The 21,334-nt window shown below is 43.1% G+C and overlaps 1 protein-coding gene across 1 annotated transcript in view; it reads left to right on the top strand.

The window, feature by feature from the left end:
* GALNT9 (polypeptide N-acetylgalactosaminyltransferase 9) overlaps positions 1-21,334 on the top strand; it is a 242,943-nt gene that overhangs the window by 36,203 nt on the left and 185,406 nt on the right. Inside the window, exon 2 of the mRNA XM_029047813.2 lies at positions 4,927-5,107. Coding sequence (XP_028903646.1) covers positions 4,927-5,107 — 181 coding nt within the window. The remainder of the gene's footprint in view (positions 1-4,926; positions 5,108-21,334) is intronic.

Here is a 21,334-nt window from a genome sequence, read left to right as displayed (position 1 = left end):
TCTTCTTTATCTATTGATGCAGAATCAATCAATGATATTTACTGAGCACAAATTGTGTGCAGAACGCTGTACTAAGCACTTGGGTGAGGAAGCAGCATGGGCCTAGTGGATAGAGCATGGGTCCGGGAGACAGAAGGACCTGGATTCTAATCCTGACTCTGCCACTTGTCTGCTGTGTGACCTTGGACAAGTCACTTCACTTCTCTGTGCCTCAGTTCCCTTATCTGTAAAATGGGGATTAACACTGAACACTCTGTGGGACAGAGACTGTGTCCAACTTGATTACCTTGTATCTGCCCCAGCACTTAGAACAATGCCTGGCACATAGTAGGTGCTTAACAAATACCACAATTATTATTGCAATATAACAGATTTGGCAGACTCATTCCCTGCCCACAAAGAGTTTACAGTCTAGAAGGGGAGACAGGCAGTAAGACAAATGAATTTACAGATAAGTATGTAAGTGCTGTGGGGCTGAGGATGGGGTGAGTAAAGAGAGCAAATCCAGATGTGAGAGTGATACAGAAAGGAGTGAGAGAAGAGGAAATGAAGGATTAATCAGGGAAGGCCTCTTGGAGGAGATGTGCCTTCAATAAGACTTCAAAGGTGGAGCGAGTAATTTTCTGTTGGATATGGAGAGGGAGGGCATTCCAGGCCAGAGGCAGGACAAGAGTGAATGGTTTGCAGCGAGATAGACAAGATCAAGGTACAGTGAGTAAGATAAATTAGAAGAGCCAAGTGTGAAGGCTGGTTGTAGTAAGAGAGCAGCCAAGTCAGGTAGGAGTAGACAACATTAGTGAGTGCTTTAAAGCTGATGGAAAGTGGTTTCCGTTTGATGCTGAGGTAACTGGGCAACCACTGGAGGTTCTTGAGAAGTGGAGAATCACAGACTGAATTTTTTGTAGATGTTTTTGTGGAAACTTCTTAATGAACAACTCTACCAAGTTGGTAGGTTTCTGGGTCTTTTCAGCCTTTATCTTCCCACCTATCTCCTTGTACCAGTATATCAGGAATCCTGGACTTCAATACAGGATGCAGGGAGAGATGAGAAACTGGATGCATATCCTTGGAGAGACAAGTAAATCACCAGGAGATTGGTGAATGGGCTTGCTACTAAGACTTCTGTAGGAGCATCTGGCCTGGAGGACTAGTTAAGAAGTTTCAGAGCTCGTTGTTTTTTTGTCCGTCCTGTGATGGCTACTGCTGCAGCTTCAATCCCCCTTCCCAAGGTGGTACTCCAAAACCCAGGCCTCTGTCTAAATGATCAGGACAAGCTTATCAGATACCACCAGGCTGTCTCCAAAAGTTCCAGCCATGGGGAAAGGAAGGTTAGGTGCTGCACAGTATGATGAAATGTTTCTTTAAAGTGTGCCAAAATAAGCAGCAGGTGTCACAGAAGCAACATGACCTAGTGGAAAAAGCATGGTCCTGGGAATCAGAGGACCTTAGTTCTAATCCTAACTCTGCCACTCATATGATCTGTGATCTTGGGCAAGTCATTCAACTTCTTGCCTCAGCTGAACTCATCTATAAAATGGAGATCAAAGCTGTGAGCCCCATGTAGGACATTCTGTGTCCAAACTGATTTTCTTGTATCAATCTCAGTGCTTAGTACAGTGCCTGGCAATAGTAAGCATTTAACAAATAAAATAAATACATAAATAGATTGAGAATTTGGTAGCAACACATCCAGCTGTCTCAATTTTTCACTGATGACAGGACCCCATTCCAGTGTGCAGCGCATCTACAAAAAATTCTATACCCAGCTGATAGCCATTTCACACTGTGGGGTGTAACTACTCTAAGCACATGCAACTTCCAAGAGTTCAAATTTTGAAACTGGGATCTTGTGATCTTAAGTAAAAACTAAAAAGGGCAAAAATACCCTTAATAAACAACCTAGACAGTTGGATGAGGTCATCTGCGAAGTCGGCATTCACACACTGCCTTCTTCAGCATGATGGTACTGTTTGACAGTTGTCTTTTTATATTTTCTGTTATACACTTCTTATGTGCCAGGCACTAAGTGCTGACGTAGATACAAGCTAATCAGTTTGGACACAGTCCATATCCCACTTAGGGCTCATCATCTTAATCTCCATTTTACAGATGAGGAAACAGAGGTAGAGAGAATTTAAGTAACTTGCCCAAGGTCACACAGCAGACAAGTGGAGGAGCAGGTATTAAAATCCAGGTCCTTCTGACTTCCAGACTTCTATCCATTAGGCCATGCTGATTCTGTCCCAGATGCTGTTTATTGTGACACACTTTAAAGAAACACTTCATTTTACAATGCAGCACCTAATCTTAATTTCCTCATGGCATCATAAGAGCTTAAGTATAACCTGGTACTATGCCTTCACTTAGACCTGCACATGAGCTGAGCCTCCAGCTTCTTGGTTCAAAGCATAAACATGATTAAATAACCAGGAAAATACTATCATCCTCTTCTCTTCGCACAATTATTCATACTCCCATTCTTCTCTTCCCACAATTCCATTCATACATTCTTCATGATTGAGAAATATTACTTTTTTTAAAAAAGAGCAAGACTATCTCTGAGAGAGACTAATGGTCCATCCACTGCAGCATCTTGTTTCTGGAAGTAACCACTTGGATGCTTGAAAGAACAGCAGCATTGTTTCCCTTCATGCCCCCTTTCCTAGCCTTCCTTGCACTGATTCATTATGGAGAAGTTGTTCATAAATTACCCTATATGTTAATCAAATCTATTGGTTTTTTGACCCATAGAACTTCCTCAAGGAATGAAAACAATGCCTAACCACCAGCTAAAAGATGAGGTGTTTCCCTTTTGTTTTAAAACTGTCACCTTTAGGTATCAGTGCGCTCCCTCATTCTATTTTGAAGAAATAGAGGAACAATAATTCTGGGTTCTTCTTGTCCACACCCTTATTATTTTGTAAACTTCATTCCCATCCCCTATTTTTTCTGGGCTGAAAAGTGCCAGTCACCTATTATTCTTCATGTGGAAGCATCTCAAACACCCATCTTCTTAGTTTGTCTTTTCAGTGACTTCTCCAGCTCCAGTTTATCCTTCTTAGATGAGAGATCTCCAGGCAGAACTCCAAATGCAGGCATGCTTTCATTCTTTATAGTGGCAAAAACAAAAACAACCTCCTTTGTTTAAGTTTTGGTTCCCTTTCTGATGATAAAGCATGGCCTAGTGAATGGAACACGGGCTCGGGAGTCAGAAGGTCATGAGTTCTAATGCCGGCTCCGTCACTTGTCTGTTGTGTTACCTTGGGCAAGTCATTTCACTTCTCTGTGCCTCAGTTACCTCATCTGTAAAATGGGGATTAAGACTGTGAGCCCTATATGGGACAGGGTTTGTGATCAACCTGATTATGTGCCAGTGCCTGGCACATAGTATACGCTTACCAAATACCACTGTTATTATTATTATTATTTGTTTTCTCCTTCAGTCTGCTGTCACATAATGAACCAATATTTGAAGAAAGTTGACAGTGTCTCTAAGATCTCTTTCCTGAGTTGTGAATTAACCTGGGATCAAAGCCGTGGAGGAAGAGTCAAGAGTTTATGAGTTATGTAACTGTTATAAAAATGAAGAGGGGATGCTCTTAAATGATGCAATTAACACTGGATTGCTCTGGAACTAATCATCCTAGGTAGTCACTAGGGATGTTGCTTCTAATTCTCATCTCCTTCCTGTAATCTGCCTCTTGACTGCTTTTTGGTTTGTTCGCATCTTTACAGGAGGATGAATGGGGGAGAGGAGAAGAAACCAAGTCAGTTGATTTTTTGAGTTACTTGTTCTGGGAAAAGTTCATTTTAGGAATGTGGTTGAAATTTTTGTTTAAAACAAAGTTTTTTAAACATTCGTGAATTTCTCTTTCTCCCTGTTATACTAATCCCAAATAAACACCGACAGTCAGGAGTTGGATACATATGCACCAGTCAGATCAGGCTGTCAGATAAATTCATTTGAGGGACATTTCTTTCAGACCTGGGAATCCTGGGAAAGGGAATCCAGGATAGCATCTAGTGCATCCTTGCAGGGTATTTCCATTTGTAAAATGGCTGAATGGCTAGGTTGGTAAATGCAAGAATGCTATATTGCATCAGCTTTTCCACTAGTACATTGATTAATTAAAATTTCCAGAAAGGTGGCTTATGTATCTTTTTTTCAAGGTATTTATTAAGCACTCATTATGTGCCAGGCACTCTACTAAGCCCTGGGGTGGATACAAGCAAATTGGGTTGGACACAATCTCTCTTCCAGGTGGGGCTCACAGTCTTGATCCCCTTTTTACAGGTGAGGTAACTGAGGCCAAGGGAAGATAAGTGACTTGTCCAAGGTCACCCAACAGACAAATCGTGGAGCCAGGATTAGAAGTCATGACCTTCTGACTCCCAGGCCCGTGCTCTAGCCACTGTGTCATGTTACTTCTCCATTGCACCATGCGACCTTTGAGTCCTAAACAAGTTAAGTGACTTGCTCAAGGTCACAGAGCAGACAAATGATTAGAACCCAGGACTTTCTGACTACCAGGCCCATGCTCAATCCACTAGCAAACACTGCTTCATAATTGTGTTTTTTGTTAAGACCATATACTATGTGCCAAGTGTTGTTTAAGTGCTGGGGCAGATACAAGATCATTCAGTCCCATGTGAGACTCACAGTCTAAGTAGGAGGGAGAACAGGGATTAAATTCCCATTTTGCAGATGAGGGAACTGAGGCATAGAGAAATTAAGTGACTTGCCCAAGGTCACACTAGCAGGCAAGTGGCAGAGCCTGGATTAGAAACCACGTCCTCTCTCCTCCGACTCCCCAACCTACACACTTTCCACTAGGCCACGCTGCGTCTACGTTGGCACAAATCCAATGATATCATTGCCCAGTCTCCTTCATGAACTAGCCGTTTTGTATTTGCTTCCTTCTGTAGGCCTTGCCAAGCCCATGGGTCTAGTCGAGGGCCCTGGAGGCCTGGGGCAAGGAGGAATGGCCGCCACCCTGAGAGATGACAGCCACGAGTCTGAAACAAAATATGAAGAATATGGTTACAACGCACAGCTCAGCGACCGAATCTCACTGGATAGGTCCATCCCAGACTACAGACCAAAAAGGTGAGTTTGGGCTCTTATTTTCGCTTACAAATTTTTTTATGATTGGGTGCTCCCTGGTACAAGGAGGACTGGCATCATAGTGCCGGAGTGGCTGCGGATGGTTACCAAACAGTCCCTACCATCTCCAGAGGAGGGTAATAATGTGCAGACTAATAGGACGGCCTACATTCAAAATCTCTAGAAGAGCTGTATAATTATATGGATTTTGCTGGCTCTGTAAAAACAATCAAAATAATCATCTTCTTGTTAATGATGTTATTGAGCACCTACTAAATGCTGAGTGCTGGGGTAGATACAGGATATTCAGATTGGACACAGTCTCCGCCCTACATGGGGTTCACAGTCTCTTCTCCCACTCCCTTCTGTGTCACCCTGACTCACTCCCTTTATTTCATCTCCACTCCCAGGCCCACAGCAATTATTTGCGAATCCATAGTTTATTTAGTTATATTAATATCTGTCTCCCCTCTAGCCTTTAAGATTGTTGTGGACAGAGAATGTGCCTATTTATTGTTATATTGTACTCTGCCAAGTGCTTAGTACAATGCTCTGCACACAGTCAGCACTCAATAAATACGATTGACTCAGTGAATAGGAAGGGAGAGAAGAGGGATTTTATCCCCATTTTACTGATGAGGAAACTGAGCCCTGTCTAGCCTGCTACCCAAAGTCACACATGCAAGGGGTGGAGCCAGAAGTAGAGCTTGGGTCTCCTGAGTCCCAGGGCATCGCTAATATTAAATGTTATGGTGGAAAGAGCACGGGCCTGGGAGTCAGAGGTTGTGGGTTCTAATTCCGCTTCCACCACTTGTCAGCTGTGTGACTTTGGGCAAGTCACTTAACTTCTCTGTCCCTCACTTACCTCATCTGCAAAATGGGGATTAAGACTGTGAGCCCCACATGGGACAACCTGATAACCTTTTATCGATCCCAGGGCTTAGAACAATGCTTGGCACATAGTAAGCGCTTAACAAGTACCATCATTATTAGTAGTTCATGAAGTCAACTAGATTGGCATAGCAGTCCAGTCATCAGCCAAACAATGGTCAGGACAACTGGGCAATACAGGAGAAGGCTGTACTCACCCCAGCAATATTGCATTTATCTACATTTCCTTATACTCTACTATTTCTCCAACTATAACTAATTTTAATGACATTTAGTCTAAACTCCCTGTGGGCAGGGATCATGCCTCCCAACTATGCTGCATTGTCCTCTCCTAAGCACTTAGTACAGTGTTCAGCACATAATAAATCCTCAATAAATACTATTGACTAGCTGAAGCAAGTTGTAGGGTTTTTTGTGGTGCTTTTTTTCCTGAAGATTGGAATAAAAAATCTCATGATCTCACCTTTTTATAGAAATATAAACAATTGGAATTTGTCAATTATTCTCTTTGAGGTGTTTCATTTCAGGCAACTATTTGCTCCATTTGTTTTGACTTGTATCTACCACTTCTATTGTACTCTCCCAAGTGCTTAGTACAGTGCTCTGCACACAATAAACGATCCATTAATACCACTGAAAATCATTTCAAAGCCACATGAAAATCAAATGAGCTCAGCTACGGGAAGAAAAATTGTTAAACGTTAAGTAATTGAATTTAACAGACTGGGTGTCAGCGATGACCTGCAGGAATTCTGGCAATTCAGTATGCCTATTTTCCCCAACAACAACCAAGCAAAGAGTGCTTATTAATACTACTACTAACAATAGTACCTGTTTAGTGCTTACTATGTGCCAAGCACTGTGGTAGATACAAGTTAATCAGCTTGGAAACAGTCCCTGTCCTACATGGGGCTCACACTCTTATCACCATTTTACAGATGAAGTAACTGAGGCACAGACAAGTTCAGTGACTTGTTCAAGGTCACAGAGCAAACATGTGGCAGAGCCGGGATTAGAACCCACGTTCATCTGACTCCCAGGTCTATGCTCTATCCACTAAGCTATACTGCCTAGTACTTTGCATTTGGCGCATAATAAGCACTTAACAAATACCATAATTATCATTATTATTATTATTATTTTCTAAAGGGTATTTTGCATGTAAATGTTAGGCATTTAACTAATGTAAATTCATTCTCATCGTGAATTCAATTCAGTGTAGCTTTAAAAGTGCCATTTATATCACTGGATCATGTAGAACAGGCACCCTCTCCCTCAGACACAGAATGGCAAAAACTAATTAATCTGATAAGTAAGGTCTCAGTGGAACAGAGATCAGCTGTGGTTCTTGCAGACTCTTACCACCCAGGATTGAAAAAGAATATTTAAATAATTTCCAATAATTATCTTCTATACCCAAATGGGGTTTCTTAACAAAGATGAAACTTAAATGAAGTTCCTTATTAAGTGGGCCGAAGGACAGATTAATAAAGTTTAACCAAGCAAAAAAACTAAATTCCAAGAGTAAATTTCAGGTTCCTTATTATTATTTTTTGATGGTTTTAAACAGCTTGAACTATTGGGGCCTAATCCCTAAGGATGGAATCTTTTTCAACAGAAACTTTGAATTTTGACTAATAACAAATTATGGTATTTTTTAAGTGTTTACGATTTTCCAGGCACTGTAGTGGATACAAGCAAATCAGGTTGGACATAGACCCTGTTCCAAATGAGGTTCACAGTATTAATCCCCATTTTACAGATGAGGTAACTGAAGCACGGGGAAGTTAAGTGACTTACCCCAAATCACACAGCAGACAAGTGGCGGAGCTGGGATTAGAGCTCGGGTCCTTCTGAACCCCAGGCCTGTGTGCTATCCACTAAGCCATGCTGCTTCTCAACCCTCACATAACAAATAGGACTTCATTATTTTTCCAAGGTTTCCAATCTGGACTCCAAGCCACAAGAACTGTCTACCGAGGAGGAGAGGTAGATGAATCAGAGAAAAATTCATTATACCTCTTTACATTCCTAAAATCCCCCTTTGTTCAGAAATTGAAGTGTAGTTTAATACACTCAGTGGCAAATATAGGGACAGATTAAATTCAATTCAAGTCTTTACACTTCACTAATCCTACCATAGTCAGAGAATCAACGAATTAATCAATGATATTTATTGTGCACTTACTGAGGTCAGAACGCTGTACTAAGCACATGGGAAAGTACAGTAGAGTTAGTATACCCAATCTTTGCCCACAAGAAGCTTGCTAGAGAGGGAGATAGACATTAAAAGCAATTACAGGTAGTGCGAAGTAATAGAGTATGAAATGTTCGTAATGACTATGAAGATACACATGTAACAAGTATGAAGATACATAATGAATATGGAAATACATACATAATGAGCATGAAGATATATAATGAGAGTGAAGACGTGTCCATAATGAGTATGAAGATATCGTGGTAATTACTATGTAGATATATGCAGAATGGAAGCAGTGCGGCCTAGGGGATAGAGCACTGGCCGGGAGGCAGAAGGACCTGGGTTTAATCGCAGTTCTGCCATTTGTCTGTTGTGAGAATTTGGGCAAGTCATTTCACTTCTCTGTGCCTCAGTTACCTTGTCTGTAAAATGGGGATTAAGACTTTGAGCCCCATGTGGGACAAGGACTGTGTCCAACCTGATTAGTCTGTATCTACCCCAGAGCTTAATAATGATAATAATAATGTTGGTATTTGTTAAGCGCTTACTATGTCCCGAGCACTTTTCTAAACCCTAGAGTAGATACAGGGTAATCAGGTTGTCCCACGTGAGACTCACAGTCTTCATCCCTGTTTTACAGATAAGGGAACAGAGGCATCGAGAGTTGAAGTGACTTGCCCAAAGTCACACAGCTGACAGGTGGCGGAACCGGGATTAGAACCCATGACCTCTGACTCCTAAACCCGTGCTCTTTCCACTGAGCCACGCTGCTTCTTAGTACAGTGCCTGGTACATAGTAAGGGCTTAACAAATACCATAAAAAAGACAGGGTGTGAATACCCAAGGATTTAGGTGAGGAAGAGGTGTTGGATGTTCACATGAATCAGATTTCCATCATCAGGAACCAATCAGAGGATGTTATTCATTAACAGTTCAACTGGGTAGAGGAAGATTAGTAAAGGGTACACAGGCATATAATAATGAGGATGATGATGGTATTTGTTAAACACTTACTCCGTGCCAGGCACTGTTCTAAACTCTGGGGTGGATACAAGCAAAGCGGGTTGTACAGTACATCTAAATCCAATCAAATGAACCCCAGCCAGTTAGCACCCCTTTCTGTACCTGTTCGGCTTTCTGAAAGGGCTGTATTCTGACAACTGTGAATCCACAAGCAAACTTCCACAGATAGAGTGACTAAATTCTATTAGCACACAAGCCTCCCTGGGCCTAAACACATGTATTCACTATTCACCTAGGGATGTTGGCTATTTAGTCCTATTCTCAGAAAATGAGCCGGGGAATGGAAGGGGCTTGAAATTCCTCTACTCACTTAACAAGCTCTAGGCAGCTTGAAGATTAAGATTCATCCCCCAAGGAGTGTGGGAAATGAAGGTGCAGTGAGAATTAGTTTCCTTCATCTCCTTCGGATGCCTTTGATTTTCGACAGTGTCCTGGACAGTTCCCACAAGTAATCTCAAAGGATCCTCAAAAATACTTTAGGTGTGAAAAGAGCCAGAATAAATTAGATCCCTGGATAAGGAATCTCCTCAGAAACCTACTATTCCCAATGTCCTAGTGAATATGAGAGCCAGTGAGGTGAGGGAATATCAAATCTCAGCTTCTCCTGAGTCCTCTAGACAGTAAGCTCATTGTGGGCAAGAAATGAGTCTATTATATTCATTCATTCAATCTTTTCTATTGAGGCTTACTGTGTGCAGAGCACTGTACTACCTGCTTGGGAGAGTACAATATAACAATAAACAGTCACATTCCCTGACCACAACTAATTTACAGTCTTAGATGGGGGAGCAGACAATGGTATAAATAAACTAGGGATGTATACAAAAGTACTGTGGGGCGGGGAGGGGGGAGAACAAAGGGAGCAAGTCAGGATGATGCAGAAGGGAGTGGGAGATGAGGAAAGGTGGGGCTTAATTTGGGAAGCCCTGTTGGAGGAGACGTGCCTTCAATAAGGCTTAAAGCGGGAGCGGGGCGGTGGGTGAGTAATTGTTAATACTGCATTGTCCTCTCCAATCTCGGCAGATAGTAAGCATTCAATAAATATGATTGATTAATTGATTGGTTTAGCTCCAAAGCAAATGTGTGCACTTTGGAAATGCCTAAACTTCCGTGCACTTCTTCCAAGCCTTGAACTCTGAAATCTGGGCTTTTGGTGGAGGCCGCTGTGGTCTGAAAGCATCTGAACTTCCACTGGCAAAACTATTTTGAGGCAGCTGGGGTCTTTTAAGAGCTCAAATGATGGTTCCTCCTCTCCCGGCAACCACTCTGCCTGAGGGTCTCTGAGGACCTTAGCCCCAGCTGGCCAGCTTCCACCTAATTGCAGTTGTGAATCAGATTGCTGCTGCAAAAACATTTTTTTCATCTTTGTGTTGCCTCAGTTATTAGTGTCTTTATAGACTTTCTCTCAGCTCTCCTGTTCTGAAGAGAGCTCCCCAAGGGCAGGGATGATGAGTCTACCAACTCTATTGTACTCACCCAAATGCTTAATACAGTGTTCTACACACAGTAAGCCCTTAGTAAATACCTGTTATTGATTAAGGGAGCTGATCCTTCCTTGACCATCTACCCAAAGGAAACAGATGGCTTTTTTTCCATCTACCCAAAGGAAACAGATGGCTTTTTTCAGCAGGGGGAGATGTTTTGCTCAGGAAACAAAAGTGTGCAACTTTCACTTGGCTCTGTACCCTTTAAGCACTTGTTATTCACTCCACCCCCAGCCCCACAGCACTTATAAACATATACCCAAATTATTTGTTCATTTATACTAATGTCTATCACCTTCTAGTCTGAAAGTTCTTTGTGGGCAGGGAACGTACCTATCATCTCTGTGTATAATGCTCTCCCAGTGCTCTGCACACAGTAAGTGCTCAATAAATATCAGGGATTGATGATTGTAATTGAAATAATCATTCATTCAATCATATTTATTGAGCACTTACTGTGTGCAGAGCACTCTACTAAGTGCTTGGAAAGTACAATTCGGCAACAAACAGAGATAATCCCTGCCCACTGTGGGCTCACAGTCTGGAAGGGGGAAGACAGACATCAAAATAAACAAACAGGGAAAGTTAGCATCAGTATATATAAATAGAATTATAAATATATATACACACATCAAAACAATCCCAAGTGGGCATTAATATAAATAAATAGAATTATAGATATGTACATATTTACACAAGTGCTGTGGGGTGGGGGGGTGGTAGAGCAAAGGGAGCAAGTCGGGGCGATGAGGGGGCTGTTGCTATCCCCAGAATGAAACAGCAATCATCCTTTTAAAAAAAGAGACGTATCTTTAGGTCACCCAGTGGAGACATCTGGGGCAGTGTTTGTCAGACCAGAGAAAAAAATATCCCCTCTGGGTCACCTTCTAAAGGTAAAATAATCATACTCTAATAATGTCAGGTTACTAGGAGAGTTTCTATTTGTCTCTGTAGAAAACATGTGTCTTGGGCCACTTTTGAAATAATTAGCCTCTTAGAAGAGAGGAGTTTGGGAGGCTGTTGAGCCCTCTAGAAAAGCATGTGTCTTCCTCCCCTGTCCCCCAATCTTGGGTTTATCCAAAAATGGTTCAGCAGTTCTAAATTAGCTCTCCAGGTATTTGCAGTTACAACCGGATTGCCTCACTCAATGTAAGCGTTTCATGAGAAGCAGCATGACCTAGTGGGAAAACACAGGCTTGAGAGTCAGAGGACCTGGGATCTAATCCCAGCTCTGCCATGTGTCTGCTGTGTGACCTTGGGGAAGTCACAAAACTTCTCTGTGCCTCAGTTACCTCATCTGCAAAATGGGGAGTCAATCCTATGCCTTCCTGCTTAAACTAAGAGCTTCATGTGGAACAGGGTCTGTGTCTAACTTAATAATAGTAATTAATAATGATGGTATTTGTTAAGTGCTTACTATGTGCCAGGCACTGCATTAAATGCTAGAGTGGATACAAGAAAATTGGATTGGGTATAGTGGGGCTCACAGTCTTAATCCCCATTTTACAGATGAGGTGCCTGAGGCCCAGAGAAGTGAAGTGACTTGCCCAAGGTTACACAGCAGACAAGTGGCAGAGTTGGCATTAAAACCCATGATTAGCCTGACTAATTTATACCTACCCCAGTGTTTAGAACAGTGCTTGGCAGATAGTAAGCGCTTATCACGTACTATAATTATCATTATCATTATTATATACAACTTTGCCACCCTCCTTTACCAGGATAAGTACTCTGTAGTTTGGGCTTGCAGACTCCTCACCAACAAGCCAGTTGCAGGGAGTGTGGCCTAGTGGATAGAGCATGGGCCTAGGAGTCAGAAGTCGTGGGTTCTAGTCCTGGCTCTGCCACATGTCTGCTGTGTGACCTTGGGCAAGTCAATTCACTTCTCTGCACCTCAATTACCTCATCTGTAAAATGGAGATTACATCTGTGAGCCCCATGTGGGACAGGGACTGTGTCCAACCCAATTTGCTTGTATTCACTCCAGCACTTAGTACAGTGCCTGGCACATAGTGAGCTTTTAAGAAATACCATAATTATTAGGGAGGATAGGGAAGGGACAGGTAAGCTTGCTGGTTCCTATCCTGGTTTGTCCCTCCACAAGGATGTAGGCCATTCATGCTGCATTCTGATCCACTGGGCATCGGAGAATGTTTGTACCCTGAGAGACAGTTAGTCTGACAGGGTTGATGTGGGGACATGGACCTGGAATAACCATTTGAGTGACTCCATTGTGAGGAAACTTGCAAGCCTATGTAATCTGCCACCCCCAACTGGTTTCCTTTTATGTCTGTGTTTGTTATTCCTTGGTCCTTCTGCCTACCATTAGCAAATGCCTCTGCATAAGCAAACATCTCTTCCCCTTAAAAACCAAGCCCCCAGAACGGCAGCTCCCAGAACACTTGTTGGCATGCCAAACGAAATTAATTACAGGAAATTATCCATTTGAAATGAATGCTCACGTGTCTGCAGTAATGTGCTCTATTGTGGGCATAGCGCAGTCTTGGAAATGTATCCCAAGCTGACTTTCTCCAGGCCTTCATTATTCGCCCGAGGGAGAGCTTTCTTTTAAAATAAGAGAAAATAAAAGTCTAAGCCCCAGCACTTAGCTCCTTCCCTCCCAATTACTGTACTTATAATTTGTCTTTAGTGGAATTTTCAGACAGCTGTTTCCACAGCAGCATTCCCTCCCTGGTCTGGGTGTTTGAGAAACTGGGGCATTGCTAGGGGTGGGAGGGTGTTTTCCCTCCAGACTGTAAACTCGTTTGCTTACTGCATTAAGTGCTGGGGTAGACACAGAACTAAGCGCTCAATAAATACCACTGATTGATTGATTGATTCAGGGGAATACAGACTTATGAGACTTTAACGCACTCCCCCTCTGTCTCTTTTTCTGTCTCTCCACTTCCAACCCAGAACACTATCCCCTTTTGGTGTTCTTAGAGAGTGATATAACTCTGCCATAATATACTCTTCCAAGTGACTGGAACAGTGCTCTGCACAGAGCAAGCATTCAATAAATATAATTGATTGATTGATTGATTAATTGAGCAAGATGAATGCCATACTGTACTGGCTTGATGGCAGGCAAGTGGGGGGACTGATTACCAAGGAACACAGTTTCTCAAACTCCCACTCTGTCCCAACTCCTCCGGATCACAAATCATTTCACAGTGCAACAGCTATCTCTGTTCCTCTGGCTGGGTGAATGGAAATTCTCACAAATGCGAACAGCCCCTAGAGGCTGTTTAGCACCTTCAACCCTGCCACTTCCAGAAGGCCTCAATCTCTGAGAGCCTTGCTCCTGTGGGCTAGCAGGTTTTGGCAATTAGCCAAGATCCATCAATCAATCAGTGGAATTTCTTGAGCTATTTGCAGAACACTGTACTAAGTGCTTGGGAGAATACGGTACAACAGAATTAGCAGATGCTTCCTCTGCCCATAACAAGCAGTGTGGGAAGCAGCATTGCCTACTGGATAGAGCACAGGCTTGGAAGTCAGAAGGAACGGGGTTCTAATTTTGCTTCCGTCACATACCTGCTGTGTGACCTTGGGTAAGTTACTTAGCTTGACCCTGAGACTCATGAGACTTAAAATGGGGATTAAGACTGTGACCACGATGTGGGTCAGGGACAGGAACTGTAACCAATCTGATTAACATATGTCTACTCCACCATTTAATATAAAGCCTGGCACATAGTAAGCGCTCCACAAATACCATTAAAAAATGAGGATTGAGTACAGTTTAACAGTTTAAATGCATGCACAGCAGAACTGCAGGGTTCACCTAGATCATACAATAGTTTAGAAAAGTCCAATTTTAAGGAAAGTGTATCTCATCAGGCCCTGGGGGGTCTTGAGAACGGGTCTCTGTCAAATCCAAGGAGGGAGATGTGTGAAGATCTGCCCCAGTGGTGGATTTGGGGGGCATATCTGCAAAGTTGAAAATATTCTAAATCAGAGGTTGAGCCTAGTAAATGATGTACCCAGCCTAGTTTCTTCCCTCCTTCTCCCCTCCCCTCCCTGAAATGTTTCTATGCTCTCAGAGTAGCAGCATGGTTTAGTGGATAGACCATGGCCCTGGGGGTCAGGAGGTCACTGGTTCTAATTCTGGCTCTGCTGCTTGTCTGTGGTGTGACCTCGGGTATTTCACTTCACTTCTCTGTGCCTCAGTTACCTCATCTGTAAAGTAGAGATTGAGACTGTGAGCACCATTGGGGACAGGGACTGTGCCCAACCTAATTTGCTTGTATCCACTCCAGCGCTTAGTACAGTGCCTGGCACTTAGTAAGTGCTTAACAGATACCATTATTATTGTTAGTGGCATTCATAAAATGTGTCTTCTCTATTAAACATAGTGGATGGGTGTAAGCTTCCTCTAAGCTTCCAGACTTGGCTAAAGCTGAAATCAATAGTACTTGCTGTAACGTTCTGTACATGCACTAGTAGAAAAGTGAATATGATCCAGACCTTTGGTGACTGCTTAAATTGGTTTTTGCAAGAAATGGGGACCACTGGGTGAAGGTCTTTAATTTAACTGATCTTTTTTGTGTTGCTGAGTGCTGGGAAGCCTGGGGCAGTGGAGTGACAGCTCAAATACCAATTTGGGGATTCAGCTTTGAGTCGCTATTGGTCAGGAGAAGGTCCTGTCTGGGTCCGGGGCAAAGCTTCTTGGATTGTGAACACAAGAACTCAAAAAGCAAACCTATTTGTGCTGACAGAAGTTCAATCTTCCCCCATGAGGATCAGAGAAGACCAGGTGTGGGGAGAGTGAAAGAATCATTTATTCACTCCCTTTTTTACCCTAGGCATGCAGTTTTAGATGTTGGAAACACTTCATAATGGCACAGGGAATGAATCTCTAGGGTTTTGACGGGTAATTAATGATTCACACTGTTTCTCATTGCAAGCCCTTTTTTTTTTTTTAAAGAAAGGTGTCTCAAGCAGTTTAAAAGTGCAAGCTGACAGAGCAGAAACCTACCCCAAACATGAATAATGATAGCAAAGGGTTTGAGAGCAAACTGGAAACAAAATAATAATAATAACAATAGTACTCTTAAGCACTTACCATGTGCCAAGCACTGTATTAAGCACTAGGGTAGAAAATTCAAATTACTTCATAGGGTTCACAATATAAGTAAGAGATTGACCAGGTATTGAATCCCCATTTTACAGATTAGAACACTGAGTACATAGAAGTGAAGTTACTTGCCCGAGGTCATATAGCTGTAAGTGGCAGAGCCAAGAGTACAGCCCAGGTTCCCCGACTTCCTGGTCCTCTGATCTTTCCACCGGGTAACTGCTTATCCTTGATTCTTCTCTCTCGTTTAATCCACATTAAAATCCTGTCAGTTCTACTTTCACGACATCACTAAAATCTGCCCCCTCCTCTCCATCCAAACTGCTCCTATATTAATGCAAGTACTTATCCTATCCCGCCTTGATTATTGTATCAGCCTTCTTGCTGACCTCCCTGCCTCCTGTCTCTCCCCACTCAGTCCACACTCCATTCTGCTGCCCAGATCATTTTCCTTCAAAAACGTTCAGACCATGTTTCCCCGCTCCTCAAGAAACTCCAGTGGTTGCCCATCCACTTCCGCATCAAACCAAAACGCCTCATCACTGCCTTTAAAGCACTCAATCACCTTGCCCCCTCCTACCTCACCTTGCTACTACAACCCAGCCCTCACACTTGGTTCCTCCAAAACTAACCTTCTCTCTGTAACCTCCATCATGTCTATCTCGCCACAGACCTTTTGCCCATATCCTATCTCTGGCCTGGAACACCCTCCCTCCTCATATCAGACAGATAATTTCTCTGACCACTTCAAAGCCTTATTGAAGGTACATCTCAACATTATTATCTCCTCCAAGAAGCCTTCCCTGACTAAGCCTTCCTCTCTTCTTTTCCCACTCCCTTCTGCATTGCCCTGACTTGCTCCCTTTATTCATTGTCCCTCTTATCCCCACACCACATATGTATATGCTGTAACATTTATTTATTTATTTATATTAATGTCTGTCTCCCCCTCTAGACTGAGCTCATTGTGGGCAGGAAATGTGTTTTTTTTTTATATTGCACTCTAAGTGCTTAATACAGTGCTTTGAACACTGTAAATGGTCAATAAATGAGATTTAATGAATGTATGAACTCTGAATATTAGATTTTCCAGGAAAGCCAAGGCATTATTTATTAAGCCCTTTGTGCAAAACACTGTACTGTGTGCTTAGAAAAGGTATAAGGATAGTCCAACCCAGTCCCTGGCCCTCAGGAGAGATTAGAATCTAAATTTGGGGAATGAATAACATTCATTCATTCATTCAATAGTATTTATTGAGCGCTTACTATGTGCAGAGCACTGTACTAAGCGCTTGGAATGTACAATTCGGTAACAGATAGAGACAGTCCCTGCCCTTTGAAGGATACAGACAAGTAAGGAAAGTAATAGTGGGGTGGGAGGGAACATGGCCTAGTGGGAAGAGCCCAGGACTGAAAGTCAGGAGACCTCGGTCCTAATTCCCTCTCTGCTATTGCTGTGTGACTTTGGGCAAGTCTAACCTCTCTGGGCTTCAGTTTCTAATAATAATAATAATTATTATTAGGTTTCTAATAATAATAATTATTATTATTATGGTATTTGTTAAGCACTACTATGCGCAAGGCACTGTACTAAGCACAGGGGTGGATACGAGTAAATCAGGTTGGACACGGTCCGTCTCCCACGTGGGACTCACAGTCTCAGTTCCCATTTTATAGATGAAGTAAATGAGGCACAAAGAAGTGACTTGCCTAAGGTCACATAAATGACAGAGCTGGGATTAGAACCCATGACCTTGGGACTCCCAGGCCTGTGCTGAATCCACTGTGCCATGCTGCCTCCTCATCTGTAAAATGAGAAGATACTCTTTCCGAATCAATCAACCATGTATGATGTTTGCTCTCCCTGCATCCTAGATTTTCATGAGGGAAAGGGAATGTGCCCAATCTGATTATCCTGTTCCTATTGCACTGCTTAGCTCAGTGCTAGGGATCAAGAAGAGTTTAATAATTATCATAATTAAAGGGGTATATTCTGCTTTGGTCTTCGAGAGGTTTGTCGAGATCAGTATTGACTACTGCATTGTACCAGGGCCCTGGAGGGTAAACAGAAGTTGAACACTGTCCTCAAGGTTTACAGTCAACTGGGGAAAAAATGCCCACGTAAGTCAATGAAACAATAGCTAAAAGGGAATAAAAATAAGTGATAAGACCATAAATAAATCAAAAATACATAGAGGTTGACTTGACTTTATCAGTTAAAGGGTGGTAGGTAAATCCTTATCTAGACAATACTCTTCTAGAGAGAATAGAAGCCTGATCCTAGAAAACCACCTCTTAGAAGCAGTGGGAAGCAATGTGGCCTAGTTGAAAGATCACAGGTCCGGGAGTCAGAGGACCTGGTTTCTTATCCCATCTCCACCCCTTGCCTGCTGAATGATCATGGATGAGTCACTTCATTTCTCTGTGCTTCAGTTCCCTCATCTGTAAAATGGGAAATTAAGACTGTAAGCCCCTTGGGGGACCTGGACTGTGTTTAACCTGATTAGCTTGCATCTACTCCAGTACTTAGTACACTACCTGGCACTTCGTAAGCACTTAACAAACACCATAAAAATAAATAAATAAAAAAGTGGCCTTTCTGATTTACCCCCTACTTAGACATGACATCTAGGAGGAGCATGGTCTAGTGGATAGAGCACAGGCCTGCGAGTCAGAATGATCTGGGTTCTAATCCTGCCTCTGCCACTTCTCTGCCATGTGACCTTGGGCAAGTCACTTAACTCCTCTGCGCCTTAGTTACCTCATCTGTAAAATGGGGTTTATGACCGTGAGCCCCATGAGGGCCATGGATTGTGTCCAACCTGATTACCGTGTATCTACCTAGAGCTTAGTTCAGTGCCTGGCACCTAGTAAGTGCTTAACGGATACCATTAAAAAAAAGTCCCCAAGCCATTCCTCCTTGAATGTCAGAGAATTTGTGTCCACTTGGTTTGCTATTAGACTGGAAAAGCCTCAAGGGTAGAGACCTGTTAAGAGCTGAAAGTGAAGTCTTGTCCCTGGAATGCTGATGGGGAAGAACGGGCTTTCAGGGGGTGGGGAGGGCGGCCAGTATGACCATTCCAGGACTTTTCCTTGTGCCAGATCTGAGTTCCAGCCAGTTCCAGCTTCCAATCAGTCATTATTCATTCATTCATTCATTCAATAGTATTTATTGAGCACTTACTATGTGCAGAGCACTGTACTAAGCGCTTGGGATGAACAAGTCGGCAACAGATAGAGACGGTCCCTGCCATTTGACGGGCTTACAGTCTAATCGGGGGAGACGGACAGACAAGAACAATGGCAATAAATAGAGTCGAGGGGAAGAACATCTCGTAAAAACAATGGCAACTAAATAGAATCAAGGCGATGTACAATTCATTAACAAAATAAATAGGGTAACGAAAATATATACAGTTGAGCGGATGAGTACGGTGCTGTGGGGATGGGAAGGGAGAGGTGGAGGAGCAGAGGGAAAAGGGGAAAAAGAGGGTTTAGCTGCGGAGAGGTAAAGGGGGGATGGCAGAGGGAGTAGAGGGAGAAGAGGAGCTCAGTCTGGGAACACCTCTTGGAGGAGGTGAGTTTTAAGTAAGGTTTTGAAGAGGGAAAGAGAATCAGTTTGGCGGAGGTGAGGAGGGAGGGCGTTCCAGGACCGCGGGAGGACGTGACCCGGGGGTCGACGGCGGGATAGGCGAGACCGAGGGACGGTGAGGAGGTGGGCGGCGGAGGAGCGGAGCGTGCGGGGTGGGTGGTAGAAAGAGAGAAGGGAAGAGAGGTAGGAAGGGGCAAGGTGATGGAGAGCCTTGAAACCTAGAGTGAGGAGTTTTTATTAGTATTAGTATTAGGAGTTTCATTAGTATTTACTGAGTGCTTATTGTGTGCAGGATACTGTACTAAGCTCTTGAGAGAGTACAGTATAACAGAGTTGGTTGACACATTCCCTGCCCAAAGGAGCTTACAGTCCGGAGGGGGAGACAGATATGAAAATACCCCACAGATACAGACGAACATGCTCGGGGGCTGAGGGTAGGGTGAATATCAAGTGCTTAAAGGCTGCAGATCCAAATGCAAGAGTGACACAGAAGGGCTTCTGCTGTACCTCTCCAAGTATGTAGCCCAGTGTCCTGCACACAGTAAGTGCTACCTACACACCGCTGATGATGAAGATGCACTTAGACTGATTGACTAGGGGACTAGGAAAGATTTGTTTCTGTGAGGGTTGGGAATAATCTCCAGATGGTCTCCAAGAGATACCACACCTTTCAGGAGAGTTAACCCAAAGAGTCAAGAAAAATTGGGTCAATCAGAGGTGATTCTTCCAGCTTTGCCATGAATCAGCAGGGAAGTTGTGTTCAATGGAGGGCTCCCATTTGGGTCCCTGGGTAAAATGGTTTGATTTATGCAGGACAGTGCATTAGTTATACTGACTTTGTAGAAAGATGAAAGACAGGGAGGAAAAAGAAAATAACACCAGGTGCTGCAAAGAATATGTATAACACAACAAGGGAAAGACCTTTAATAATGTGGCTGAAATTGTTGGTCCCAGGTTGACTTTTTTTTAAATGTTATTTGTTAAGTGCTTCCTATGCACCAGGGACTATACTTAGCCCTGGGGTAGGTGCAAGGTAATCAGATATGACACAGTCCCTGTCCCACATGAGCTTCACAGTCTTAATCCCCATTTTTGATGAGGTGGCTGAACCCAGGAAGTTAAGTAACTTGTCCAGAATCACACAACAGACAAGTGGTAGAGCCAGGATTAGAATCTAAATCCTCTGACTCCCCAGGCTGTGTTCTTTCCACTAACCACACTGCTTCGCAGAAGAATTTTCAAGATGATTTTTCCACCAGTAGGGCAATTATCTCTCTCTCTCTCTCTCTTTTTTTCTCTCTCTCTCTCTCTCTATATATATATATAGTTAGTCTTTTAGGCTTCAGTTCTTGTAACTAGGATTAGAGAAGGTGGAGGAAGGGGATAAACATGCAGCCACTTTGTTCTCCACATAGACATGTGAAACAGAATGGCCTAGCGGAAAACAAACGGGCCTGTGAGTCTGAAGAATGGCTCTGCCACTTTCCGGCTGTGTGACTTTATGTAAGTCATTTAACTTATGTGACTCCATTTCTTCATCTGTAAAATGGGGATTAAATACCTTTTTCCCCCTTCTTCTTAGACTGTGAGCCCCATGTGAGACAAGGGACTGTGTTGGATCTGATTATCTTGTATCTACGCCATTGCTTACTATAGTGCCTTGTACCTAGTAAGCATGTAACAAATAACATGATGATTATAATTATTGTGATTATTAGGCCAACTTCTGTTCTACCCCTGCCACCTCTCATTCCCCAGCTGAGGGACTCAGTTTCCCTGCGCCTCAATGAATCCTGCTTATTTTAGGCCCTGAGCCTCACCAGTTGAAAAAAGGCAGGGCAGTAGCAGTTGTGAGTGGAGATGGTTGGTATCCCATTTACCTCCATTTCCCCACCCACCCCCAACCTCCCCTGACCCCCAACTCTAGCTGAAGTGGAGGCTGGGGGCAGGTGGCCTT

The sequence above is a fragment of the Ornithorhynchus anatinus genome, chromosome 2 (genome assembly GCF_004115215.2).
Source record: "Ornithorhynchus anatinus isolate Pmale09 chromosome 2, mOrnAna1.pri.v4, whole genome shotgun sequence".
Lineage (NCBI taxonomy): Eukaryota > Metazoa > Chordata > Mammalia > Monotremata > Ornithorhynchidae > Ornithorhynchus > Ornithorhynchus anatinus.
This window is presented reverse-complemented; position numbering and strand designations above follow the sequence as displayed.